At 51.0% G+C, this 27,298-nt stretch overlaps 1 protein-coding gene across 1 annotated transcript in view; it reads left to right on the top strand.

Annotated features, from left to right (window-relative positions):
* Positions 1-17,036, top strand: part of P3H2 (prolyl 3-hydroxylase 2) — a 64,572-nt gene extending 47,536 nt beyond the window's left edge. The window contains exons 2-15 of the mRNA XM_041468009.1: positions 262-408; positions 1,364-1,553; positions 4,293-4,424; positions 5,530-5,672; positions 7,123-7,212; positions 7,564-7,604; positions 8,078-8,172; positions 10,841-10,968; positions 11,496-11,591; positions 11,684-11,834; positions 12,348-12,465; positions 12,611-12,686; positions 13,605-13,745; positions 14,828-17,036. Of these exons, the coding sequence (XP_041323943.1) occupies positions 307-408; positions 1,364-1,553; positions 4,293-4,424; positions 5,530-5,672; positions 7,123-7,212; positions 7,564-7,604; positions 8,078-8,172; positions 10,841-10,968; positions 11,496-11,591; positions 11,684-11,834; positions 12,348-12,465; positions 12,611-12,686; positions 13,605-13,745; positions 14,828-14,920 (1,596 nt within the window). The 5' untranslated portion in view covers positions 262-306 and the 3' untranslated portion in view covers positions 14,921-17,036. The remainder of the gene's footprint in view (positions 1-261; positions 409-1,363; positions 1,554-4,292; positions 4,425-5,529; positions 5,673-7,122; positions 7,213-7,563; positions 7,605-8,077; positions 8,173-10,840; positions 10,969-11,495; positions 11,592-11,683; positions 11,835-12,347; positions 12,466-12,610; positions 12,687-13,604; positions 13,746-14,827) is intronic.
* Positions 17,037-27,298: the final 10,262 nt, after the last annotated feature.

Here is a 27,298-nt window from a genome sequence, read left to right as displayed (position 1 = left end):
ACAGGCTGGATCCCATCACCAACAGACCCTGTTGCAGTGACTTGTCTGGCTCTCAGAAGCTCCAGCTCTTTCCATTTCACTTATATGGGGCTTTCCTCTCAGTTCAGCTTTTTTCTTTAGCCTCTGCATTCAGGTTTTCCTTGGTTATCCCATCATTTCCCAATCCAGTGGTGTCAAAAGGATGTCAGAGGATGCAACATAAACTGCTGTGTTCACCTTCTACATCACCAGTCTCACTTGGTCTTTCTCACCTTGTTGCAGCTGAACAAGCTGGAGGAGGCAGCCAATGCAGCTCACACCTTCTTCATGGCAAACCCTGAGCACATGGAGATACAGCAGGACCTGGAGAACTACAAGACCACATCAGGGAAGGTCAGCTTGATTGACCAGGAGGCCAGGCAGCACATGGTGAGTCTGAGGCTGAAGAGGTGCCCAGCTTAAGTATCAGGAGGTCTGGAGAGGAGAGATTAGGAGGCCAAAAAAGGTTAATCTCTGAATGGGGAAATTCTTACAAATACAGCAAAACAAACTCTCCCTTTCAGCATTTTCCCTTAAGGCAAGCCTGCTCCTGCCTTCTCTAGGCACTCTGCTCTTTGTTTGATTGCTACATCCCCAGGCTGGTCCCTCTATTCAGAGAGCTCTGGGGTCATCCATGGCTGTGAACACACACCAGCAGACAGCTTTGATGGAAGCCTCCATGACATCTCAGCTCCCGTGTGTTTCCTCCATGACAGATCTTGGCTCCTGTGTGTTTCTTTTGACCTGAGCTCTCCCACCTGGGCAGGGTACATGCACGTGGGTGGCTGTGGTGGTGAGGGTGCAGAGTGGCAGGCAGGAGAGTGTCAGCTGTTTCCACCTCCACAAAGCAAAAGCCCAAGTCAAATGCCAGGGCCACCCCCAACTTCCCAATTTCACAAGACTCAAGGGAGCAGGAGTGGCTGTTGGGTGTAATTAATGGAGGTGCTCATTAGGGGCCATTCTAAAAAATGAACCATTCTATTCTCTTGGCATTCAGTGTTGTTGTTTTGTGGGAGGGTAAAAACAAAAAAGAAACCAAACAAAAAAAAAATTTAATATAATGCATAATCTAGGAGTGGCACTGAGGATTCACTAAGTATGGAGGAATTCAGAAGAGCATTTAGGCAGGTTTATTAGGTTCCACTGGTCCAAAAGTCCATTGATGGCTTAAACATGGTTTGATACAAGTGGTTATATCTGATAAGTATCTGGGGAGATTGTCCTGTCCCTGTCCCAGTCCCCTTGTAGCTTCTTTTGAGAAGCATCTGCAGTGGCAAGGGCAGGATGCTGTGCTCCAGGCAGCATGGCCTGCTCATGCTTTGTGTTCTGCCCACCTGCTTTGCAGGAGGACTACAGTGCTGGGGTGAGGCACTATGACAGGGAGGAGTACGAGCTGGCCATTGAATTCCTGGAGCGTGCCCTGAAGGGATACTACTCTGAGGATGAGGATTGCCAGGTCATGTGCGAGGGGCCACAGAGATTTGAGGAGCATGAGTACCTGGATTACAAGGCTGGTCTCTATGAAGCTATTGCAGGTGAGATCTTTTCGCATTTTTAGAGTTCTCATCCTTGGCCCTGAAATGTTTTTAGTTATTGAGTTTGGGCCTTTGGCTGGATTTGTTGAAGTGTCTTCCCTTCCATCGCTGCTGCTGGTGAGTAACGCTGCAGGAGGCACCTGGAAGCCCAGAAAGTGCAAACTCAGAGGACGGTGAGCTAGAATATCTCATCTTGGTCCTGAACAGAAGCTGGGCTAGAAGAATTGCATTTCCAGATGTGTGGAGCATTTGCAGCTTGCTGTTGGAGCTGGAAGTTTAGGTGCTTTATCGTAAACTGCTTCCGTTTCCCCTGTACACAGTCTCACACACCTCCCTGGAACCTAGACATTGCTGGCCTTTGTTTATGTTTTCTGTTTCTGAGAGTGTATGAAGAGAGCCGCAGAGCTCTCTTGGCCATGCTCCAGGTGGCCAGGAAAGTTGCCAGAAAGGCTCGTAACATGGATTTTCTCCCCATCCAAAAGGATGGATTTGTCATTAGTGGAGGCCCACCTAATTATGATCTTGACTGAAATCTCTGGAGAGAATTGAACGTTGCTGTGTAATCTTCAGATTTGCATGTGTGGCTCTGAGCCAGAGAGGATTAAAACAGTTCATTCTCAGTGGAAATGAGATTACATTTAATTAGTCGTAAGGGAAGGAAGAGCAATAAATAAGTGTTTGTTTGGTGACAGAAATCTTATTTATCTGCTTATGGTCTTGGAGTTGCATCAAGTCCTGAAATCTTGCTTCTTATGTGGAAAATACTTCACTCAGATGCAGAATGTTTTTTGGGTTTGCATAATTCTGTTTGTGTCGAGACAGGAAATCTAATTGAAACAACCAAGAGGAGAAACCACCAGCATTCCACCGGATGGGAAGCTGCCCTGGTGGGGTTCGTTTACCCATGCAAAAAACAGAAGTGTTGGAAAGGCTGACTTGGTACCAGTGTGGCTGTCAGCTGATCAGGCCTGCTTTCAGAGCTTTGACCAGAACACCAGGACACCCATCCAGAGAGCAGCCTTCAGTGGCAAAGCAAACCCAGCATCCTTCTCACTGAGAGCTGCTGCTCTTCAAACAGGACAAACAGCTCCTGTGCTGTACAAGTCGAGTGCAGCCCCAGTGAGCTGTTTCTGTGCTGGCCCTTCCTGAGCACAGACAGGCTCATGGTGTGGTGGTGCTCAGAGCAGGACGTCACCTGGGGGGGAAAACAGCCAGAGGGTCCCTGCAAGTGCTGAGGCTTGGCCATGTGTGCCTGGCCATAACAACCCAAACCCCAGGACCATTCAGGCACCCAAAGGAACATGGAGTTGAGGGAGGGAAATAAGATCCTTGATGCAACTGCTTTTCTGTAGGAATATAGGTGGTTCCTTCCAGGACAGCATAATCCAAAGTTCACTCCTGGTCCAAGGCACTCAGGCCCAGATGTTTCAGTAGGGAGTGGGAACACATAATATACCAAGAAAAGAGAGTTTAGGTTTCTTCAAAACTCATTTCTCTTTCTAATCCCTAACTAATTTGCTGTGCTGCTTTTTGGGGTTGAAACACTCTCACCTTTTTCCCCCAAGGATAGATATATTTCAGTGAATTGATTATGGTACCAAGAAAAAGCAGTGCTTCTCAGTGATGGATTGATTATTTCAGATCTGGGATGCTTAAACAGGTTTAAATTACAAGAATATGATTTATGTCCTTTCCCTTCTTGCTTTTCCTAATGTAATACCCTGGATGTGCATGGTAAGTCAGATTACTCAGGCTACCTGTCAAGAGCACACAGGCACTGTTCTGAGTTTCCACTTGATTTCATTGCAAATTCCTAATGAGGTTTTTATGGCAGCTCTAAGAAATGCTCTGGTAGCTGAGCACATTATTTTCAAGCCTGTGTTTGTTTCTTAAGGTTTTTAATGGTGTGCAGAGACAGAGCAAGCAAATTAGATTCGTAAGTACATTGCGGCAAAGACTCCAAAATGGAATCAGATGTCAGTGTTGGCTTTGAAATTGTACAGCTGGTACAAGGCCTATATTGTGGAGTCCCACTAATCAAGAAACTTTGTTAATGGCCCATGTTTACCATGTGCTTGTGATTCCCTGGGGGATGCCTCATCTTTGAGAAGCAACTAACAGGGGGATTTCTGCTGCCCAGATTTGCACCTTGGACCTTTCAGACTGGCCTTGCTTGGCCGTGCTGAGAATCTGCACCAACCCCTCTTAGCTAAACCTCCCCGTGCCCTCCAGAGCTTTCTTGCTGCGGGAAAGGAGAGGATTATGGATGAGTCGAAGGAAGGGAGTCTGGAGCTGGATTTCATGTGGCAGCACATGTGGCCACTTTGTCTTCCCTGCTTGCTTTGTGGTTTGTCTCTTGGGGTTGAAGTGCTACCTGCCACCTGCAGCAGCAGCTCCTTACCGCACTAAAGAAATGCTCAAGCTCCCTCTACAGTTGAGAGAAGGAGGAAGGCATTCCTTAAAGGGGGCAAAAATATAACTACAACTCTGTCAGATTGGCTGTGGGGAGGAGCCTGAGCTCTTTCCCTCGATGCACGACAGTATCCACGTCCTGCCGATCCAGCTGGATCCAGTTTGGATACCATCTGGTCTGTGCATGGTGGACAACACTCACCTGCCAGGCCAAAGCAGTGTGAGTTGCACATCCTTCAGCTCAGGAGTTTGAACCTCTGTCTGTCCCTGTCTGGGCACCGTCACCATCCCCTCAGCTCAGAGCACCTCTCCCTCTTTTCCTGGCAGATCACTACATGCAGGTGCTGGCCTGCAAACACGACTGTGTCCGGGAGCTGGCCACGCGCTCGGGCCGGATCTCGCCCATCGAGAACTTCCTTCCCCTCCACTACGACTACTTGCAGTTTGCCTATTACAGAGGTAAAGCACGGCACTGTTCCCCACAGCACTGCTGGGTTCTGTTCAGTTTGTGCAAGTTCAGGCTGTTCCATGTGGGAGTAAGGCTCTTTCCCCTGATGTCCACACTGCAGTGATGCAGAGGCGTGGTCTGAAAGAGAAGCAAAGGACATTGGAAATTGTCTCTTCAAAAGCCAGGTTGACTGAAATACAATGAAGTAGTTTTATGAAGGTGTTTTAGATCATCAGTCAGGTTTTAAAAGCCCAACTTTTAGCTTAAATATTACTATTCTTTAAATGAATCATGCTTTTTAGGGTCCTTTCATTTGCGTTTTAATATTAAAATCCTTGGGATTCATATGTTTCACATTTTCTGAAACAAACTGATATATTTTCTAAATTAATATATAACAGATACGTGACTTAGCTCAAGCTTATCCTAAGATGCCAATTTTTGCCAATTACCAAATATTTTAGGATTCACAGTAAGGTTGCAGGAGTTGGCAGCATGGCAAAATGTCAGGGGTTGGCAGTGCTAAAAAATCATGCCAGTTGTGTGGTTCTGTATGCTATTTTGTTATGTTTTGTTACATAAAAGAAAATAGAAATCTGCTCTCAGGCTTTTGCTAATAACTCTTTGCTGAAAAGGGCAGACTGTGCAAGGGTCAAAATTTCTATTAAAACATAAAGATTAATCATTCATCAACACAAGGGGAAGAAAGCAGGAGGAGTCAGTTCATGTATGGTGTACAGGCTTCTTTTTTCCTCTGCCCAGTTAGAGGTTTGCTGTGGTGGGTGAAAACCCCTGGGCCCTGAGAGATGCTGCCCCGAGAGATGAGAGGCAGTTTGATGCCAGACAGTATCCACGTCCTGCCCATCCAGCTGGATGCAATTTGAATACCATCTGGTCTGTGCATGATGGCAGAGAATTCTTGTTTCTGTGCCTCAGTTTCCTTGCTGGTGAAGTGCAGTGGTTAAGACAAAGAGGCATCAAAAGAGCCCCATGAAGTCCTGGGCTGCCGCTTCAGCTGGTGGGGAGCTCAGGCTGTGCTTCCCTCCCTGCAGAGTCTCCTCCTGGGCTCTGTGTGAGCCCCCTGTGCCCCCCTGACCACTGTTGTGTTGCCCCCAGTTGGTGACTACGTAAAAGCCCTGGAGTGTGCCAAGTCCTACCTGCTGTTCCACCCGGACGATGAAGATGTCCTGGAGAACGCAGGTTATTACGAGGGTCTCTTGGAAGGTACAGTGGATCCAGCCACCATCAAACCCAGAAAGGTGAGAGTGAGTAGCACCTCAGAGCTCTTGGTGGGAGGCTTTAACAAAGAAATCTGGTGGAAATTAAAGCAGCCTGGCAGCTTTCCCCCAGTGGGACCACTTTAAAAAGAGAAGCAGAAGTGCTGGGCTCGCTGGTGATGCTGAGGTGGTGATTTTCAGGGTGCAAGTTCAGAGTCACTCGTGTGGAGGAGAAGCCAGTGCCCAGGATCTGCTTTAAATGGGGACTTCAGCCTAGTAAAGCCTGAGCAAGGGCAGGGAGGGCAGTGACCAACAGCGTAAACCCTCCTCTTGTTCAGTGCTCCGGCAGACACATGGAGGAAGAATGCAAAGAAACACTGAGCAAAGGGCAGCATCTTCAGATAGGGCTGAGAAATATTTCCCAGGGGAGGCTGGGATTCCAGCATTACTTTCAAATCTCTTAGCTTGGAGTTCAGGGCTCAGCCTGTTCTGCAGGCAGTAGCTCTGCTACCACAGAAAGGTTAGGCTGGGGTCAAATAACCAAACTGTGTGTGTTCCATCACCCAGCAGGACAGGCTTCCTCTCCAGTCTGGGCAGCCCTTATCTGTGGCCCTGGGGCTGCCTTCCTCACCACACAGAAGTTCCTCCCATCCCATCCCATCCCATCCCATCCCATCCCATCCCATCCCATCCCATCCCAGATCATTCCCCTCACACCATAAATAATAGAGTGTTGGCAGGAACTGGTTTTTCCATTCCTTTGGGAATTCCTTGACTTCCAGGCAAATCAAGGTGAATTTGGTAAAGTACTAAAAAATAAAAGCAAAATTATGGAAAGGAAAACAAGAAAAAATGTTGTTTTCCCTTACAAAATGAATCTAGGAAAAAAACCCTGAAGTTGACAAAAACATTTAATTGTTTACAGTGTTTTGAAATTTTCTGTTAAAAAAATGAATTTATTTTTGCTTTGCACAATAGTTTTCTAGGAGAAATACCAGTGTTCTGTTTGCAGATTTTTCATTCAAAAGAAAGCCCTCTGATGGACAATTTCCAGCTGGCTGTGCTTAGTAGCCCCCATCCAAGCACTCTGAGTGCATCCCAGGGCCAGGCCATGGGCTCCATGGGGGAACTGAGGCACAGCCCAGTCAGGGTCCCTGCCCCACCAGCCTGAACTTGCCCTCATTCTGCAGCTGGGGTTTCTCTGGCCAGCCTTTTGCCCAGCTATTTTGAGGCTCTCCAAGGTGCTCAGGAGTTTCTGCCAGCCATGGACATGTGTTTTGTGGATTCAGGCTTCCTAAATGAGTTGCTGAACACCTTCTGTCGTGTATTGAGTGGCTCAGCCTTGTTGCCTGGGGTTGCTCCAAGCATTCCTCAACCTGAAGCAATCTGCAGCATTACATGAAAACCAAACGCCTCTGAAGCAGAGGTGCATTGCCACTGTCTTGCAAAAGCTGGCCAAGTGCTACTGCTCCTGTTCTCCTTCTCTTTGCAGGAAGCCAGAACGCTGCTGCGGCGCCACAAGCTGGAGTCTCACCTCTTGCGGGTGGCTGCGGCCGGCCTGGGATACGCCTACACGGAGCCGGTAACGCCTGGCTGTGCTGGGCCAGCACCTCACAGCTCTAGGAGCACTCCCCCCTGCCCCTCTCCTGTAAATCCAGCCCTGTGTAGGTGATTCAGGAGCTGGGTCTTGGCCTGGTTTGTTCCCTATAGGAAAACGGGGATGGCAAAGCAAAGAAGGCATTCCTGGGGTGAAGGAGAGGCACAGACAGCCTCATCCACATTTTCAATCTGGTTAACTCAGGCCATTGCTTACAGTTATGTGGGATGGAGCCAGAGAGGCTGGCTGATGTCCCTGGGAGTCAGGCAGAGCAGGTAAAGCCCTGGCTTTGGCTGGAGCATTAAATTAAGAAGTTTGTGCTCTCTTTTCCCACAGAACTACTGGAACAGGTACGGCGCCCGCCAGGACGAGCACAGGTGAGCCACAGCTGAGCTGCAGCTTCACCATTCCCACGGCGGGATCAAGGGATGTGCTCGTGGTGGGCTACCAGCCTGCCACTCAGGGGTACTGCCCACCCACCAGCACACCATCCTGGTTGAATTAGTGCCCTTTGCCCCTTGCCATTGCAAACGTTCCCACAATAACCTTATTTCAGCTGAGTGCCTCAAAACCAGCAATGGTCTTGAGGGAACTTGATTGCTGAGGCAAGGGGTGCTGGTCAGATTTGTTGGTGTCTGTGCTTTGTTGGTGGAAACTGTTGCTCTCATTATCAGAAAAGCAATGTTTGCCACAGGACAGGGTGAGAGCTTCAGCTTGTATGGCTGTGACATTTGTACAAAGTACTGATTTGCTTGGGGTTTCTGTGTGTTAGTTTCCAAAGGGAGCAAAAGTGCAAGCTGAAGAACTTGTGGCCAAAGTCATGATGTTCCTCTTCTCTTTTGCTCCTCAGTGTCCCATCAAGCATCAGCAGTGAACCTGAGGATGGGCCCCGGCTGTCCCTGACAAAGAAACCCATGCCAAAGCCAGATCGAGAGCTGAAGGAGGGTAAGGCTGATGAACATGTCTCAACAAAATCAGGATTTTTTTTCCTGTTGCTGGAGACTACAGACTGCAAAGGCTGGCCACTGAGCAGTGAGGGCCACTCCTATTCAAGGGAGTTCAAGTTTTCTTTAAGAGACAGACAAGTGCTGCCACAGAATTTCTGGGTCTGTGGATCCCAGGGCACTGCTGTGCCCTTGGACTTGTTTTTTCCACCTGCTGGGCTACTCAGTACAGAGCCCTGAGATGTGGAGCTGCGAGGCTGGGTCTTCCTCACAGTGGGGAAAGCAAACCAGCAAACAGTAGTCTTCTGTCCAGGTACTTTTAAGATCAGTGTGTTCCCTGTTGTCCAGGCTGCAGAAGGATGGATGCTGGAAGCAGCCTGTCCTGATGCTTTGCTAAATGTGCTGGATCACACCATACTAGCAACCACTTCTCTTTGCAGACTAAACTTACGATTTCATGTCGTAGCTCACATGAAATCACTTGTTTATAAGCCTGTCAGCAGACATTTCAACTGATTTCAGCACATTTTCAGCAGCCACAGAAAATACCACAACATCTACTGAAGACAGGATTTTTCCCCTTAACAATTTTGAAAAACAATATTGTAGCCAAGCACCAAAGCAGAGTCCTTGCTGTAAAACAACAGGGTCTCAAGCCAGGAGGTGTCTTGTGTCTCTAGTGAGCCAGCTCCACAGCAGCAGGCAGTTAAACCTCCCTGTAATGCAGTGGGTGGTAGCACTTTTTGGGGAATTTCACAGCTTTCCCCAGCCCAAGTTGTGTCCAGCTGCTCAGTGTTGTGTTCAGAGTGTTGTTATCCCTTCTCTAGCTGTACATAAAATAGGCAAATACCACAGGAAGATACCAAAGATCTTGCTTAAGCCAAGAGCTGGTTGAATTATATTTGTTGGCCTGTTTGCTGTTTATAACCAAGTAATTTCAGAGTCATTCTTTCTGTTTTTATTTTCTTTCTATGCTCTTATTCTGGTTTACTTGGAGAATGTTTTTGTTTACAAAGAAAACTCAAACCATCAAAAAGAAACTGGTATTTTTGCCCATCCAGCTGCTGCCTTTCTCTGTTGTCTTTTTTTCTTTCTTTCTTTTTACTTGGAAAAAGAAAAGGCCGAAAGAGAAAAGTGTATTTTAATTTTGTACTCTTCTGTACTTCTACCCTTCCCCCCTTCCTCCTTTCTGCCAATTCCTTCTCTCCCAAAAGTCCAAAGAATTCCTCAGTTTCTTCGGGGTGTTTTCACAGAGCACAGACACAGGAAGCAGGTCTGTCTCTGTGCTGGTGCTTAGAGCAGGCAGAGGCAAGGAAAGCAGGTGGGAGCACACTGTCAGTCTGGGACAAGGGCTCAGTGTCCATGGCACAGAGCTGCCCAACTGTTCCCTGGGAGGAACAAGGAGAAATGTTGGAAGTGTTGAGAGATGCCTTCCATGTTCATCCCTCATGTGCTTATGGCTGGGGAAGAACAGCTGAGCTGGAAGACTCAGCCCTGTGTTGGAGCATGCCAGGAGTTTGGATTTGAGAATTCTGATTGTGATCCAGCCACATTTGCAATAAGTGTGGTTATCAAGCAACAAAATCAGCACAGTGAACACCAGAAACATCCCATATTTTCCATTTCCTAACTCTTCAGAAATAAAGCTGTGAGCTAATAACAGGGCTTGTGGGGCTTACGTGTCCTCCATAGGCCAAGGAGACCTGCCAAGAACACAGTTTTGACTCAACAGACAGGAAAAGTAAAAGTTACAAAAGCATTGTCACAGAGAAGTTGCCTTGTGCCACATGGTGGGAAGAACTCTGCAGCTCTGTTTCCTCTATTTCATTGCTTTTCTGTGACAATAAATAATTTTCTTCACGGTTTAGATGCATTTAATTTTTTTCCTGGAGAGACATCTGGTTTAGGCTTTTATTGTTACAATTTCTTTCCTTTTCTTTCTTTGAGGAGATTCGTGGAAAAGGCTTCAAAGGATGGTGGTTTAGGGGCCTTGCTCTGGTTTTTTGATCAGTCAGATTTGATGGGGATGGATTGAAACTTCTCATAAAAAGCTTGCAGGCAGAGGGAGACAGCTCAGAGTCAGGATGGCAGGGACAGCCATGGCAGCTCCTTTTCCTCAGTGGAGGACGATTATCCCGAGAGTCCTCTGGCTCATACACTCCCTGCCCTCCTTCTTGGAGGAGAGCAATGCTTGCTGCAAGCTCAGCACCATGTGAGGTTTTCTCTGTGTATGACAGACAAAAAACACTGATGACACTTGCAGAGGGTGGCATTGCATGCCAAGCCAGCAGCATCCACACAGCACAGATGCAATGGGAACCTACATTGGTGTTGACAGCTGGGCTGGAGAGCCGATTTATCCACTGCCCCTGTCTCTCCCTGTGTCCCACTGGGGTTTGGTGTTTCCAGGCTGTGGTCCCTGCATTTGCAAGGCAGCTGTTGAGAACGTAGAAAAATGCTGATGCTCCTGCAGCAAATTGATTTCATCTCCTTGTGTTCCCCTTGCTTCTTTTTCTTTTGTTGCTGATGAGAGGCCACACTCTGCTCTCTGCTGTGGAGCTCTTTGCCTGTCAGCACACCTGGGTGACTTCAGCTGGCCTCCAGCCTCTGTACTAGATGTCAGCAAGGCCGGGGCATGTTCAGCAGGATGGATTTGTGTCTCTCCTCAGGGGGCCCTCTTCTGTACAGCGATGTGAAGTTTGTCTACAACTCTCAGCAGCTGAATGGCACCCAGCGGGTGCTGCTGGATAATGTCATCTCGGAGGAGCAGTGCCGGGAGCTGCACAGGGTGGCCAGTGTGAGTGGGCAATGTTCCTGGGCTGAGTGTGACAGCTGAATGTGTGATCAGCCCCTGGAAACCATGGGTTCATGCCTTGCTGATGGCAGGATGCCTGTGGAGAGCAGATGGATGCTTGTCCCCAGTGCACACCCATAACTGCAGCACGGGAGCTGCTGTTCCTCCTGGGCTGCAGGACAGAGCCTGTGCAGAAAGAGCTCTTTCCCCACGTTATAACAACCCAAAGGATGCTCATCCACAAGTCTGGTTGAGCCTTCTCATTCACCATTAACTGGGCTTGGGAAGGGACTGAGGGTGCCTGAACATCCCCAGTTAGGAGGGGGGTGGTTGATATCCTGCATCTGTGCTCACAGAGAGCTGCAGCACCTTTCCACCCCAACTCACCTGGCCCAGAGAATGCAGCCCTGGGGGATTTGGGAAGAGGGTGCCATGTACTGCCATTATACATTGTACTGCCATGAACCCCACTGCAGATCCCTCTCTCCTGACACACCAGTTCACCCCTCATCTGTATTCCTGTTTTCCAGGGGATCATGTTAGCTGGAGATGGTTACAGGGGCAAAACCTCCCCCCACACCCCAAATGAGAGATTTGAAGGAGCCACTGTCCTCAAAGCCCTCAAGGTACAGCTCCCTCCTCCTTTTCCTCCTCTCCCGTGCCCTCCCTCCCCGTCTGCACATGACACTGACCTCTCCTTGCCCCTCTCCTTGCCCAGTATGGCTACGAGGGCCGTGTCCCGCTGAAGAGTGCCCGGCTGTTCTACGACATCAGTGAGAAGGCTCGCAGGATCGTCCAGTCCTACTTCCTGCTCAACTCCACGCTCTACTTCTCCTACACACACCTGGTGTGCCGCACCGCCCTCTCCGGTGAGGAGCCGGGGCTGGCACTGGAGCAGGGAGCGTGGGAGGGCTTCAGCCCTCCATGGGGGTTTATGAGCTCAGAGTAGCTTTGTTTTGCTTAATGCTTAAATTGGTGGCCAAGGGCTGGGCAAAGTCAGCATCCCACAGCAGCAAAAAGTGGGCAGTGCTGTCCCCAAAAAAAATAATTTCTGCGATGTCTCTTGGTTTTCATATCTGCAACTCTTCCTATTTTCTCCTTCCTTTTCTCTTGCCTCCTCTTGTCTGTCCCTTCTCCTTTTCACCCCAGCCCCAGCTCTCCATCTCACTTCCTTGCAGCCAGGAACAGGCAGAGCTGTGCAGATCTGAGTCCTCAGATGTTGCCTTTTCTCCCCAGCCATTCCTTTCCTCCTCTCACCTGTGAACACCACCTGGAGTGGGGTCAGGGTAGGCTGCCACCCCATGATGGGACCCCACAGAGCATGGCATTTCCATCTCATCCATCCCTTCTCCTTCCCCCTTCCTCCACATGGTCCTGCCTAGGCCAGCAGGAGCGCAGGAATGATCTGAGCCATCCCATCCATGCTGACAACTGCCTCTTGGACCCCGAAGCCAACGAGTGCTGGAAGGAACCTCCTGCCTACACCTTTCGGGATTACAGGTAGGAAGGAATCTCCCAGGGACTTCTCTCCCTCTGGCTGTCCCCACTCTTAGTGGAGCAATGTGGGATCTGTCCAGGAGGTGGGGGTCAGCCTTGAGACCTCCCCAGTGCTCCCCTAACTGGGGTTTCCCACTTCCTTCCCTAGTGCCCTCCTGTACATGAACGCAGATTTTGAAGGTGGCGAGTTCATTTTCACCGAGATGGACGCCAAAACTGTGACAGTGAGTTGGTGCTCTGGGCCAAAAGCTGTTCCTCAGCAGTCCATGCTCAGGGCTCTGGGCTTCCTTTGGCAGCCTGTGGCTCCTACCTTGCAAACAGCCCACACAAAATCCTGCTGCAGAGGTGCACAGACCATCTGCTCCATCCCTAGATGCCATGCCAAGCAGTAAACCTATGGACTAGGGGTTCTCCCCAGCCCCAGTGCACGCAGAAGGATGGCTGGTAGTTGTCCCTGGCCTGGAGGACTGCTGAGCTGCCACCCCATCTCGTGGTCAAACATGAACTGGTGTCTCCATACAGATGCAGGTCTCTTGTTCCAGAGAGGGTCACAGTGGTGGACATCAGACCCTGAGAGGGATGTGGCTCAGGCATGAGTCTTCGCCTCTGTTTGGGGCCATTAAGGGAGCTGGGCACCCACTCTGTGATTGGACAGAGGTCTGGGCACCATGCTGGGGTCTCTGGAGAAGCTGGAGGGTAGATTATGCCTACTTAAGTGCCTGAGGGTTGGTTTGGTTGGCAGTTCTCCTCCTGAGGTCCTGCAGGACTGTTGTGGACTCTGCCATGAGAAGAAAGAAAGAGGTGTTTGACAGCCATGCCAGGCTCACCCTGGACCTCCCTGGAGTTATGCCATGGCCCCATTTTGCTCTAGGTGGTCACCTGTAGGCTTTGCAGAGATTCCATGCCATTATGTCCTTTCTGCACAATGTCTGCTCAGCAGGAGCAAGCTTCACATCTCCCTATTTACCCCACACATTTTGCCAGCCATGCCCAGAGCTCTACAGGTCCCCCCGAGCAGCTCACCAGGTCCTGGGGCGATGCAGGGCGATGTTCAGTGAGGTCTCAAGCCCTGGGGCATGGTGAGCCCAGCCAAGCCAGTGTGTGCAGTCCCTTGCCAGCCTGGCTGTGCTGTTTCCCTGCAGGCCTCCATCACCCCCAAGTGTGGGAGGATGATCAGCTTCTCGTCGGGCGGCGAGAACCCCCACGGGGTGAAGGCAGTCACCAAAGGGCAGCGCTGCGCTGTGGCTCTCTGGTTCACCTTGGACCCTCTCTACAGAGAGCTGGTGAGTCCCCCCATCGTGGTGTGAGGAGTTGGGGCATACCCAACATCCCACAGGAACCCGGACCATCTTAATTTCTCCAGTCCCAGTACATCTGTTTTCATCCCATTACAGCCCCCGCAGCAGCACTCCCATGATAGGAGCTGGTGGCCCCAGGAGAGGTTTTTCCTGCCATTCCTGGTCCTGGGCACACATTGCTCTTGGCCCTTGGTGGGGTGCAGTGCTGGGCTGGTGTGCTGAGTGGGGTGTGGAAGGGCTCCGTGCAGGGCTGGGCTGGCCATTTCTGACACCTAGTGGCAGCAGCCTGATGGATGGGGAACTCCTGCAGAGCCATCCACAGCCCAGAGTGCTGCATGAGTCCTGCTGCTAAGTCCTTCCATAGGCATTTCAGCAGCTTGAAGTCCATGGCTCTGGGCACCCAAGATGCCTTGGAAGATCTGGGCTGTGATGCCTTTCACCAGGCACCCTCCGCATTCTGTTTTAAAAAGCTGCTGTACCAGCCCCTGCCTCCCTTTGGTAGCAGTTCTGCTCTGTAAAAATCAAAGATACAAGACTGAGCAAAACTAAATGCAGGGAGAATGCAAAACCCTCATTCCTTTGGCTTGTGATGGAGGTGGGCTGCGAGGTTTGGGGAAAAGCTTATTTTGAGACATGTAATTGAGTGTCTCCCAGTTTTTTTGCACTAGCAGAAATTCCTCCAGGCTTGGTGCCTGTACAGTAGGAGATCAGCCCTGCCCAGAGAGCTGGAAATCAACAACAAGCAGAGGGGACAGGAGGAGGGTGTGCTGTGGCAGTGGCTGCTAGTGAAGTGTGATAAGGGAGCTACAGAACATCAGCTCTGCCCCAACCACTGCAGCCCTGCAGGGAGGAGGGAATCAGGCATTGAGGAGGAAAGGGATTTGATTCATTTTGCCGAGCAAATCCCCAGCTTGAGTCCCAGGCTCTCCCCCATCCTCTCACCTACACTGCTGGTTCTGGGGTAAAATCCTTGCTGTGTGTCCTCCCAGCAGCCTGGGCCTCACTGAACTAGCTGGAGCAGGCACTGAAGCTCTGCTGTTACCATTTCTTCCCTTCCCCTTTTGCAGGAACGAATCCAGGCAGATGAAGTGATTGCAATGTTGGACCAGGAGCATCTAGGACCCAGTGAAATGAACATCAACCCAAAGGATGAGCTATGAACTAGACCAAAGACTTTTTCTATTAAATATTTATTTAATATTGTTAATCTTATTAGAACCCTTCTATTTTTGTACAGAGATGCTGCATAAATTAACAGGTTAATATGATTGTGGAGTTTCAGGAATTCCTCTTCTGTGTTTAGCACAGCTTTTGATGGAACCCTCATCCCTGTGACAGCATCTCCTGGTGGGGCTGCCTTTGCTTCCAGCATTCCCTGTTTTTCTCTAGCACTTCTCAGAACTCATTCAGGCCCACTCTACCTGCTTGGAGAACCCATTTTTTTCTTTCTCAACCAAAAGTAGCTGCTTCTCTTTAGCATCTGCTGGATAAAATTCTCAGGTGTCCTAATGCACCAGTCTTCCTGCTCCTGCTAGGGGAAACTGGACCACAAAAACTGGAGTTATGACTGTCTCTCACCATTTGAAATATGCCTTTTAGGGGAAAAAAAAACAAAGGAAAACCCAAGTGCTAGCAAAGTGGAGATTTCTCTCCAGCCATGTGAGGCTGGTGTTTGGGCATTAATTCTGAGCAGAACTTCTGGAAATCAGCTGCTGAGCAGGGCCATGAGCTGTGCACAGGCATGATGGGGTGTGATTTGCAGCTGACTCTGGTGAAAGAGGGTCTGTCACTCATGTTTAGTCCCTTCTCTTGCTGATGGCCTGGGAACATGAAGGATTCTGCTTCACACTGCATCCTTTGAGCTTCCAGTCTGCTGCTGGTAGAATCCAGAGTTTGTAGTCATATTTCTGGATTCCTGTTGGAAAGCAGCTTAGGAAGGTACAGTGCCATGGTGTTGGATGGTCATGGTGTAGCTCTGCACTCTGGATGTCCTGGCTGCATCCTCCCATCCTGGCAGTGCAGAAGCAGCAGATGTTCATGGTGTGGCAGTATCTTATTTGCTCAGAGGATTTCTGACCCAGCCTGAAGATGTTGCAGTGAAAGCAAGTAGTCGAGTAACTGCTGCTAGGCCAGTAAATCATTCCTCCCCAGCCATTAAATTTAATCCTGTGTGTGGGATCAGAGCAGCCCCTATCTCAGTCAGAGCAGGCACTGAGTCACAGGATTTCTGTCGCAGACATAAGGGCAGCTTTTATTTTGATCCAACAGCTGCTTCTGCTGCTGGAATGCAGTTCCTAAAAGGCAGGTTTCAGCAATCTTCATTTGAAATTACTGCAAGGCTGCAATCTAGCCAGAAAACACTACAGGGACCTTTGCTGGAGTTCACATCCTTCAGTGCTTTACTCAGTTCCCTGCTGCATTGGCTCTTTTGTCAGTCCTTTTCTGCTCCCCTCTGCCAGTTTGGCATTCCCAAGACTTAAAATCTGCAACAGAGAATTGTCTTTTCTCTTTGCTCCTGTAGCTTGTGCCTGTTCAAACCTCCCAGGCTCAGAAGCCTCCTCTTCCCATCCAGGCACTGGCTGCAAAGGCTGCAGACAAGGATTGTCTTTCTGTAGAGACTTCCTCAAAAGCTGGTCCTGGGCAAGATAGAAGGAAACTCTGCATTTGAGTTAAAAATAAATGCTCAGACTGTGAAGAGGGAACTATTACCACTCAGAAAATGCTGGAAGAGTTGTTTGCTGCATCTCTTCCAATGCTGCATGTGCAGAGAAAAAGGCTCTGGGCATTCTTAAGCTACCAGCACCCTGCCCTCATAGATAGCTGAAAAGATTCATCAAGTTGGCTCCCCAAAGAACTGCCTAAAGGTTCCTGCCTTTGAAGAGCCTTCTCTGCTTGAGTGCTTCTTAAATACTTAACTCCATCTCCCTTTTCAAAACAGCCAGAGGAAAAGCTGGGGAGAGGAAGGGGAGGGCAGCTGACCCCCATTCACTTTGGAGAGCTGACCCCCATTGAATGGTTCCTCCACATGCACCACTGCATCCAAGGCTTGACTCTGAATGCTGCACCTTCCATGTGGGCCTGTGCTGCCATTCCCCAGGGACCACCGCCCGGGGCATCCTGCAGAGCTGCCCCTCGGTGCAGCCCCAGCCCTCGCAGGGATCCCACCAGCTGGTTCTGATGCAAGGAGGTGCAGGGGCTGGCACAGGTCATGGTTTGTTTGTTCCTGTTAGCCAGAGCTGTGTCTAAATCCAGGGAAAATAAACTAAACACATCTGGGCCTGTCTTTGTCTTTCTTCAGTCAAATATTAGCAGGAGAGACCAGGCAGTTTGGGGTCTGTCTCATGATGGTACCTGTGCCTTTGGGGTTTGCTGCCTTAGACCTGAGAGCACAGCCCCCTCTCCATGCTGGAGGAGTGTGGACTGTGTATGCTTTTGGCTGCTGTCCCTCTGCCTTTCAGTGTGTCCAGCTGTGCAGTAACTCCCACACCATGGACATGCTGCAGGCAGTTTGGGGAGCAGGAGGGACAGCCCCCTGTGCACTGCTGGCTGTTCAGGACCGCAGCCACCTCCGTGAGACAGCTCTGCTGCAGGGCCAGGGAGCAGCCTCGGGGGGATGCATCATTGCAGGACTCGCTGCAAACATGCCCCAAGAGGGGAGAGCACTCCGGGCTGCCTGGGCCATGCCTTTCACCGTGCTGCTCTGCCAATGAGACCTGCTGGCAGCCTGGGCCACGCTGAAGCCAGGAAATGGGAATGCAGTGAGTCAAAGGCACTTTTCCTGTTTGTTTGTTTGTTTGTTTTTCCAGCTCCCTGCTCTGGCAAAGTCTAGCTCAGAAGAGGATTTGTATTTCTGCTGCAACAGCAGAGGTGGGTGCCAAGTTTATTGGCACTCTGTAGCCTCACAGGAGCAAGATGCAGAGCTCTTTGGGGTGTGCACCAAGATGCAGAGTAGGTTTTTGCATCTGTTGTATCCAAGTGGGGTGGGTTGCCACCAAGGTGGCTTGGACTGACAAGTGATTTTAACTCTTGGATTTGATGTAGGGGCTTGGCATTTGCCAGAGCTGTCAGGGTCACCTCCAGGGTGCCTGCAGGGCACCTGCATCCCTGCTAAAAGAAAGCTGACAGCAATACTGAATGTATGTACTCCTCCTTGGTCAAATATGCCCCAGGGACAACCTAGTGCACTTATATTTTTGTTTCCTCCTACTTGGGTTCATGCTGTTACTCCTTTCCTGACCTGCCAGTCTGGTAATTGCTGCTTCCTAAAGCCCCATCATGAAGCAGCTCCCAGGGAGGCAGTGCCTGCAGTCACAGCACTGAGCTCAAAACCGATGTGCACTTCAGAGCACACCTCATGGCTCCCAGGCCAGCTCCGAGGCTTGCCCACCAAAGGGAAGCACAAGCCATTTAGGTGTTGGCCATGTGTTGTACATTCCCCAGTTTTATCACTAGCAACAGGAGACTTTTGGAGATGGAGGTGGTTGAACCATGCCTTAGTTCTTCGTTCCTTGTTCACTCAGCTGTGCCCTCCCTAATAATAATAATAATAATAATAATAATAATAATAATAATAATAATAATAATATATGTAGAGTGGGATTAGCAGGGTTGATTTATGACAGTCATTGAGGAAAAAAACAACCTACCCATAAAGGAAATGTAATGGAATTTAAAAGTATTTAAAACAACTGAGGTAGGTGTGTGTGTGTGTGTGTGTGTGTGTGTGTGTTTGGGTGTGATGTGGTTTTGAAAGTGAAGCCTGCATGCTGTTAATCCATGCCAGGGGACCTTTACTCCCAAGGAGATTTGTTTTGCTTTCATGTCCAAGTGGGCCCAAGCCAAGTTCACTCAGCCCTTGCACAAAGCTGCTGCAGGCTGTGGGGGCACAGGGGGAGCCTCAGGCATGTCTCAGCAAAGGGAAGTCCATCATATTTCAGAGCAATGCAGATGAAATGATGCCTTCATTAAGGACAAGGTTGCACTTCACAGTCAGGGATGCAGCAACAGAGTGTGAAGAGCCAGTGGCAGCAAAAGCACCAAGGCTTGGGGAGCAGTGGCTAACAGGACATGACAGCTGAGCAAGGCACCTGATGGCTCGTGCAGAGGGTAGGAGCATGGAAAACACCTTGTGTAAGTAAAGAACCTCCAAGAAAGGCCAGCAGAGAGCCTAAAGCTGAGCCCCCTTGGGCTGTAAATGCCTTATTCCAAGTGGCTGCTGAAAGCTTCTCTCCAGCCAAAAGCTCACCCCTGAAACCTCACCTGAAAATAGGACTTGTGGCTACTTACAAAGTTCTGAATCTATAATCAAGGCTGAAATACCTAAATCTCTTTATGTCCAGTGGCTACAGTCTAAAGGAACCTGGCCTTCCATAAGCATTAGCCTGAGAGACTTTCTGAGGCATTAATTTAAAGCAACTGAACCTTGCCATTGCTCTTGTGGAGGCTTAGAGCCATGTGGACAGTCAGTCTCCAACAGCTCCACAGGATGATGACTAATCCCCATTATTTCCAAGCTAGGCTATGGTAAACTTATAAAACATGGTATATTTGGTCTTTTTGTATGTCCTCTTTATTTCCCAGGCTCTAGACTGATTCCTCCAAAATACAGCAGCTCTGATCACCCTGTGAGCCCCACTGACAAGCTCTGCCAGCAGCCAACCTGGCTGAAACCCTCTGCTGCTGCCACTCCATCCCACCCCACAGCTGCATTCCTCCTGCTGTACCCCCACCCTGCTGCTGGCTCTCTGACCTGGTGATGAACTATTTGGGTGGCACCATCCCCACCGTGGGGTTGGCAGTCCCTCTGCAAGGGTGTCCCCACTCAGAGGTGCTGTGGCTGTGGGTGGGAGCAGAGCCTGCCCTGGTTTGTCAGCTTTGCATTGCAGCTCCTGAGTGCCTGAGAGCTGCAGCAGCTCGGCCACAGAAAAGAGTGGGCAAAGCAAGGAGATGGAGTTTGCACTGAGCCCTGCTCATCCTTCCTGCTTACACCTGGGCAGAGCCTGGGCACTCAGAGGCAGCTGAACATCTTCCCATGAAAACTGTAATTAAAAAAAAAAGGTTGTTTCCTCCTATCCACACCCTTGCCCAGCCTGGGGGAAAAAAGAACAAAACAGCTGGCAGTGCGATAAAAATGGGCTAGTCCTGCTTTGGGGAAGAATTATATAAAAAGAGGAAAGAAGTATGTATGTCTTTTGTTTCCACAACTGCTCCTTATGTCTACACCCCACTGTAAGAGCCACCTTTTCCTAGGGGATGTGTTCCTGCTTGTCTGTGCATTGGCGTTTGACCCAGGCCAGGTTCCAAGACACTGTGCTCTTCCCCACATATGGATGGCCCCACATATGTGTGCTTCTCCTCCCACCGCTCCACTTCCAAACCAGCACCCAGATGGATGAGATGCCTTGGTGTCAGTGAGAGGACCAGACCCAACGGAGTGCAGCCATGCACAGTCAGATCCTGCCCTGCTGTTCACCCCAAGCACAGCATTGGGGCCTGGGGCTCCTCATGGACAGGTCCAACAGATGTCACTGAGAGCAAGAGAGCTCCCCAGTATCCTCCAGGAGCCCAGCGTGTGTGGGCCACCTGACCATCCCCCAGTGGAAAGTGCTGTCTCCACAGCTCTAGAGGATACCACGGCCAGCCCAGAACTGCTTTTATCTTGTTTTAAACACATGGTGAAAGCTGGCACTGAGTTTGTTTCCTTCTCATTTAGCAAAACTTTTGTTACGCAGAAAAAGAAAAATCATAAATGTCAGCACGTCCCAACCACCTGGCCAGCATCCAACCCCACCAAAAATAAGTGCAGCACACTAGAGGAACTTGAGAAAGCTAAACAGGTGACTCAGAGAGCTCCCTGGCCACCCTCACCTTGTTTCTGGTTGAAAGCACCCCTGAATTTCAGGGGAGAGGGTCCAGCTGTGGTTGGCTGGGCAGCAGCGTGCAGGGCTGTGGTGGCACAGCACAAGTGTGCACAGGAGCCTGCAGTGTGTGCCCTGCTGGGAGCCCTGATGGGAGCAGGCACTCTGGGGGCCCTGTGGGCAAACAGAGCAGGCTGGTGAGCAAGACACACTTGGCAAAGGGGCAAGTCAGCTAATGATTGTTTCCAGGGATGGTTTGGATAATGAGAATGGCAATTCTAGTAGGTATTTCCTGAAGTTGAGCAGGGCAGGGCAGGGGGAATTTATATGGGCTCAGTTTAGCTTCTACTCCTCCTTTATTTATAATGAGATTAGCAGCAGAGATGGCAGGGCACCCTGCCTGCTGCCCTGATGGGGTGAGCTGATAAGCACCTCCTGCCTGGCCTTGCATGCCAGCCCAACAGCTGAGCCACAGGGGGAAAACACCAGGGAAAACCACCCTTCCATCACACAGGGCCTTTCTGCAACCGCCCTAAGCTCATGTTGCACGGGTAAAATGTTGCAGCAGACTGGCCGGCCTGATCCTGGCAGTGCCAGGAGTGGTGCTGGTATCCCAGGGCAGCCCAGTGTCACATCCCCTGCTTGCAGTGCTCCGGCACCCAATGTCAGCTGACAGCATCGGGTTAACGCTTGTCCCCACCTCACTGCTGAGATATGAGGCCACCACATGCCCCCCAATGCGCCTTGGGCAGCCCCAGTGCAAGAAATGAGTGCTTGATTTGACTGCATTGTGGCAGAAGCTGTGAAGAAGTGTGACTGGCCTGCAGAGCATGTCCCAGCTGCTCACAGTGCTGTAACTGGACTGTAGCAAAGGTGGAGAAGAAGCTGTCTTATCATTCCCACCCCTAGAGAGGAGAATGTGGATCCCCTGACCAATTTTGAAAAAATCTTCATAGTGCCCATGACAAGGTCTGTTCGTGGCAAACCCAGAGCCACCTCTGAGTGTACATAGCCCTAAGCAGGGGAATTTTGTCTGTAAAACCACTGAAACCCCCCTCCCCCACCTGTATTTTAAAGACTCGTATTAGTTACAGCAACCAAACAGGCATGGGCCAAGTGTATCCATCTGGGGCAGAAGTTGCAGCTGCTGTGGGGCTGTGGGACACTTTGGCACCCAGCTTATCCTTGCAGGGCTCCCTACCACTGCTGGGCATATCTGAGGTGATGGCTGAGCCTGATGTCCCCTTCACCATGTTGTCACTGGCTGCATTGCCCCAAGCCAGGATGTCCATGGAAACCATCTGTGGTGACATGCATTTCTCACTCAGCCCTTTTCATTGAGCCAAATCAAAGTGTGCCCATAGCCCAGGGATGACCAAGTTGCTATAGGGGACAGTTTCCCAGTCATGTGGTCATTGTGGGGAGCTGCTCCCACCAGCACACAGGAAAAAACAACCCACCAGCATCTTGAAACCAGTTTGCAGCCCCCAGGCACCTGGGGGTTGTTTGTTCAGCTCCTTTCATTTCAACACCTCATGTGAGAGGCTGGGCGCTGGCATTCACTGCTCCTGTGGTGCCAACTTTGAGATTGTTTTATTTGATTTGCCAACCAAAATGGGTGGAAGGGTGGAGTCTGTATTTTCCCCTTTATTTTTGTTTTCAAAAAACCCTTCTGGCCCTGGGTGAGGCCGAAGAAGCTGAGTAGTTTCACGTCTATCTACTCTGTGACAGTTACCTGCCTACAGCACAGCCTGGCTCCTCCAAGCAGAAGAACTGGGTGTGGGCGGATGGCCTCCCTGTCTAGGTGGGGAGAAAGAGCTCTCAGCCACCTCCCACAGCATTTTTCTCCCCCACAAGCACACTGGAAAAGGCTGTCGTGTGAGCCCCTCCTTCCTTCCTCTGGCCAGCGGTTCAAAGGAAAAAAAAAGTCAGCCCATGGCACAGGGAGAGGATGGGGCAGGCTGTGAACTCCTCAGAAGTAGTGGGGTGATCACTGCACTCATTTTGCACAGCTGCAGGGAAGGAGTTTGTCACTGAAGTGCCCAGGGAAAGCCCTGAGCCATGTGTGGTTGACACCCTAAGTGCTCTGAGCAAACAGAATATCCGTCCCCACCCCAAGCTGTGTCCCAGACAGTGACCCTCCAGGATGGGATGAAGTGCATCTGGACTTTCTCTGGAGCCTGGCTGCACCCTGTGCTTCCCCGGGTGACTCACAGAGCCTTCACAGCATCTCTGCAAGCAGAGCAGCCCAGGAGGGTTTTTCCATCTCACTCATGGCTATGAAGAGGCGGATGTTCATGAGCATCTTCCAAAAGTTCAGCCACGAGCAAATGATGTGCTGTGCTCTTCTGTGCCCAGCAACCTGCCAGGTCCACCCTGCCAGCCACAAGCCCACAAGATGCTGCCACAAGGCTTTCCCGGCATCTCAGGCTTGCCCACCCTTCTGGAGCCTCCTGAGAGGCTGCACGGAAAGTAAACGTGCCTGCACCAAAGCCAGGCGCTGCAGGGAGTGAGAAATCCTGGCTGATGAGCACACACCCTGCCCTGCTCCGCTGGCACTGGGCACATCCCTCCCTGTTTGCCGCGGTGCTGCCCCTGCAGCCACGACCCGCACCCCGCTAATGAGCCTTTAGTTCCCCTTGAGGTGGAAGATGCCACATCCTTTCTCCCTTTTCAGACTAATTACACTGAAACAAAAGGGGAGATGCACCATACCAGGAATGCTACCGAGCCTGTGAGTCCCCCACCCAGCGGGATGAGGTGGGAGCTCCTGATGGCACGGATACAGGAGCCAGTAGCCAGCCTCCCACTCCTCTTGCTCAACTGCTGGCGCCACCAGAAAAGATAACAAACATCTCTCCTGCTCTTGCGATGGGCCCAGCAGCAAAAGGAAATTTCCAGGTCAGAAGCTCCTGCTGGGTAGCCCACGCTCCAGGCTATGGGGAAGAGCTGCAATCCCATTTTGCTCCCACTGTAAGCACTGCTGGGGAGACCCACGTGCTGCACACCCCAGGCACTGCCTTGGGTTCTCCCCTGCCGCCTTCAAACTTGATCTCACTTCCAGCACTTCCACCCTTCCCAAGAAATGGCATGGCTGCTGCTAATTCCTTCTAAATACCTGCAGCTTCTGGAGAAAACCCAACAGGACTTTTTGTTTTCTCATCCTTCAGTAGCTCTGCAAGCCAAGAGTCACAGTGTGCCAGGCCATGGTAGTCTGAAGGCAGCTCTGCCTTGCAGGCACACTTGGTATGAACAGGGACAAATGCACCAAAGGGATCATCCTGTTCTACCCTAGAAGGGGGAAAAGGGCAGAGTGCTGCCTGTGAACACAGACATCTGGGAGCATCACCTTGACCTTTTCTCTCCCTGTCATGCCTGGCCACCCCAGCCAGCACTGCTCTTCTCACTTGCAGGGGACATGCTCACAGCCAGCTACACCAGCATGAACGGGAAGAAAATCAGGCTTAGGAAACTGGCCCAAATTAGTGTAGATGTCTGTCTTGGGCATCCTTTTCTGCAGCCTCACTGGGTTTGATTTGCCTGTCTCAACTGTCAAAGCTATTCCAGATGCCCTGGCCTAAGCAGGCATGCAAGGATTAATCTGTGTTCTCCTCAGGCCCAGCATCACCCCACTTCAAGTGGAGATGTGAGACTCAAGAGCTACAGTTTCTTTCCAGCTAGATTCTCTCCATAGGCTTTATCTCCTCTGAAACATCTCTGTTCTTCTTCCTGGCCATGGGGGCACTACTGCAAAAACAACAGCAAATAAACAAACAAACTCCAATTTCATTCAGCTAGGGCCTCTTCAGACAGCAGCTGGTCACTGCCTGTGTAGGATCCAGGGTGCCTTCACCTCCTCACCTGCCCATCTTCATGTGGCTGCTGGCAACCATGGCAGGGCTTTCCAGTCATGTCCCATTTCCTCACCTCCAAGGCAAGGCTGAAACCATCTGAGACAGTTGCTGCCCATAGCCTGGCTAACATACTTGCCTTAATGGTTACTCGCTCATGTTTTACCCCTGGGTGAAATGATAAGGTTCTGGGCCAGGTGGAACATGTTCAGACATCTCTTCTTCGGGGCAAGCTGAGTCTCTGCTGTTAGAGTTGTGCAAAATCAGGTTTGTGTGTGGTTCTGGTGCATGTGTTTTTACTGTGAGCCCTAAACCTCCAATGCACAGCACAATCCTGCCCGCTGATGGCTCCTAAACAACTGACTTCCTCCTGTTCAATCACTAATTAAGCAGCAGGAAAACTAGAATATAAACCATAATAGAGGCAACTGTGTTGCTACCCAGTCACTTAAAGCTGGAATAAAACTTTTCTCTAAGGAGATCAAATCACCCTCAGTGGCAGGCAGAAACCACTACAGGCTACTCCTCCAGCTAAGGGAAGCCCTGCTCAGGATTTTCAAAGGATGTTGTGGGTTTGAGGCTCCCCAGAGACGGAGGACTGGCCTCCACAGGCCAGTGCTCAGGGCTGGGTATTTGCTCAGCATCAGCCTTGAGAGGGCAATGCCCTGTGGGGAGGGCAGTGGGCACTGCTCGGGGCCAGGCTCCTTTCACAGAAGCATGCAGCACCTTCTAGGCACAGCATGGTAGAGGCCACCCTTACCTCCTGCTTCTGTGGAAAACATCTCCATGGAAATACTCCTGCTCACCTTCAGGCCAGCAGCTCTCTGCAGGCTCGGCAAGGGCTGCTTGACCATGTCCTTGGAATAAGAAATCAGTGCCTTTATCTCACATTCTGCCACGGCGCGTGGATAATTTGATGCAATTGTGTAGCCGCCCACGCCTTTAATTAATCAAAGAGTTTTTCACGCAGCACTGTGCAATATTTTATTTCCTAACACCTCTGCTCTGATGTACTAGGTTCTGTTGTAACATTTCTTACCCAATTCCAGCACTGAGGGCTATGCAGCCAAGAAGAAGATGGATCACATGTGTGGAAATCTTCAGCATTGTCTCCAGAGGTGACTGCCAAGGAATCAGAAGCTGAATTAATCAGAGATTCACAAAGAGATCTGGGAAAACAAAACAAAAACAAACCAGCCAACAAATTAAAACAACCTCAGGAAGAAAACAGGAAGAAGTCAGCAGATTTCCTGGGGTTTCACTTAGGAAGCTCAGGAAAAACCAGAGGACATCAGAGACTCTCCTAAAAAACTCCTAACGCCTTGCTAAAGTTCACTGTTCTAGGACAGAGCTGAAAATCCCTTCCAAGGAGCCACCACAATATCTTCCCCTTCAAACCTTCTTCTGCCTAGCTTCATGTTGGTGCTGCTGGTGGGGAAAAGGGAGGTGCAGGTAAAGCCTGGAGATGGTTGGGCTAAATACTGAACACCTGAACAGAAGTGTCTGAAAAACGCCTGTCCACACCTGAGAGCTGAGCAGCCCTCCCACATGTTTGAGTGCAAATGGAGCTCAAAGCCAGTCTTTCCAGGCTCCCTGAACATTGTGGCAACACCAGCCAGGAAAACTGGGACCTGGAGACTGAGGCAGGGGTGAGCAGTGGGGGTGACTTACTGCTGAGCAGAGAGGTGGCCCCACACAAGCACTGCCCGTGACTGCCAGCACAGCACCGTTCTCCACCTGCCAGCCAAGGTGTCTGCCATCCTCTCCAGCCCCCAGCTTCTCCTTGGGAGCTGCACACTGACTCCACGGCACAGCCCGAGCTGCAGCAGGTTCTTGCCCAGCTCTAGGGGCTCTTCTCACGTTTGGCCTCCACAGAGCAGGACCCACATGTGCCAGGGCCAGCTTTGACAGACGCACCATCAAACTGAGGCGCTGGCAGCCGCAGCCCGGAGCTGCACAGTGCGCTCGGGGGGCCGGGAGCCGGGCCGAGCCGGGCCGAGCCGGGCCAAGCCAGGCCGAGCCGGGCCGGGAGCCGGGCAGGGAGCCAGGCCGGGCCGGGCCGGGCCTGGAGGGGTGCCGGGCTCTCCACCCAGCCCGGCTGTGCCGTGGGAGCTGCAGCCAGGTGCTGCTGTGGGAGATCCTGGCTGCGGCCTGTGCTCTCGCTGGTGTTTTCTCAGCTGGGAGAAGCGATGTGTATCGCCCTGGCAGGGAGCACAGTGCAGCCGAGACTCTGTGTGTGAGGGAGGGGAAGGTGGAGCGGCCCTGCTGCCCTCGGGCACGGCTCGCACGGCGCTGCAGCACGGGGCACCCATGCAGGGCTGCTGCCTCCAGTGTGCCTCCTGGGGTGAGCAGGCTCTGGCTCTGAAGGCATCTCTGGGCAGAGGCTCACCAGCTAAGGGCACAGCTTCAGGCTTCTCGCACCCAAGGGATGCCTGGGGTCAGAGGAATCATCTCTCCTGGTTTGGCAGGTGATGGGTTTTGGTCTGCATCTTCCAAATTTCTCATTTGTGCTGGACTGGGTTGGGATGGGCACAACACTGGGGGATCCCCCATGTGCACGGCAAAGGGCAGGAGAGCAGCAGCTTTCCCAAGAGGCGGCCGCAGGAAGATTTGTTTTGCAACACCAACAAGTCACTTGCTTATTCCGCCCATGTAAGATAAACAAACAGGAGCTGCTGCTGCTGCCCTTGCACGTGGGGTGCAGGGGGCGAGAAGAGGCGGGTTTATAAACTCGTGCCCACGCGGTGAGCGCCGGAGGTGGCCCGGGGGACGCGCGGGTCCCCGGGGCTGGAGCGGAGCCCGCACCCCGGGCTGAGGCTGCGGGGCCGCC

Source organism: Pyrgilauda ruficollis, unplaced genomic scaffold, assembly GCF_017590135.1.
Source record: "Pyrgilauda ruficollis isolate IOZ18807 unplaced genomic scaffold, ASM1759013v1 scaffold21, whole genome shotgun sequence".
NCBI classification, from domain to species: domain Eukaryota; kingdom Metazoa; phylum Chordata; class Aves; order Passeriformes; family Passeridae; genus Pyrgilauda; species Pyrgilauda ruficollis.
The sequence above is the reverse complement of the archived record's forward strand: the minus strand, read 5'-3'. Positions and strand labels throughout refer to the sequence as shown.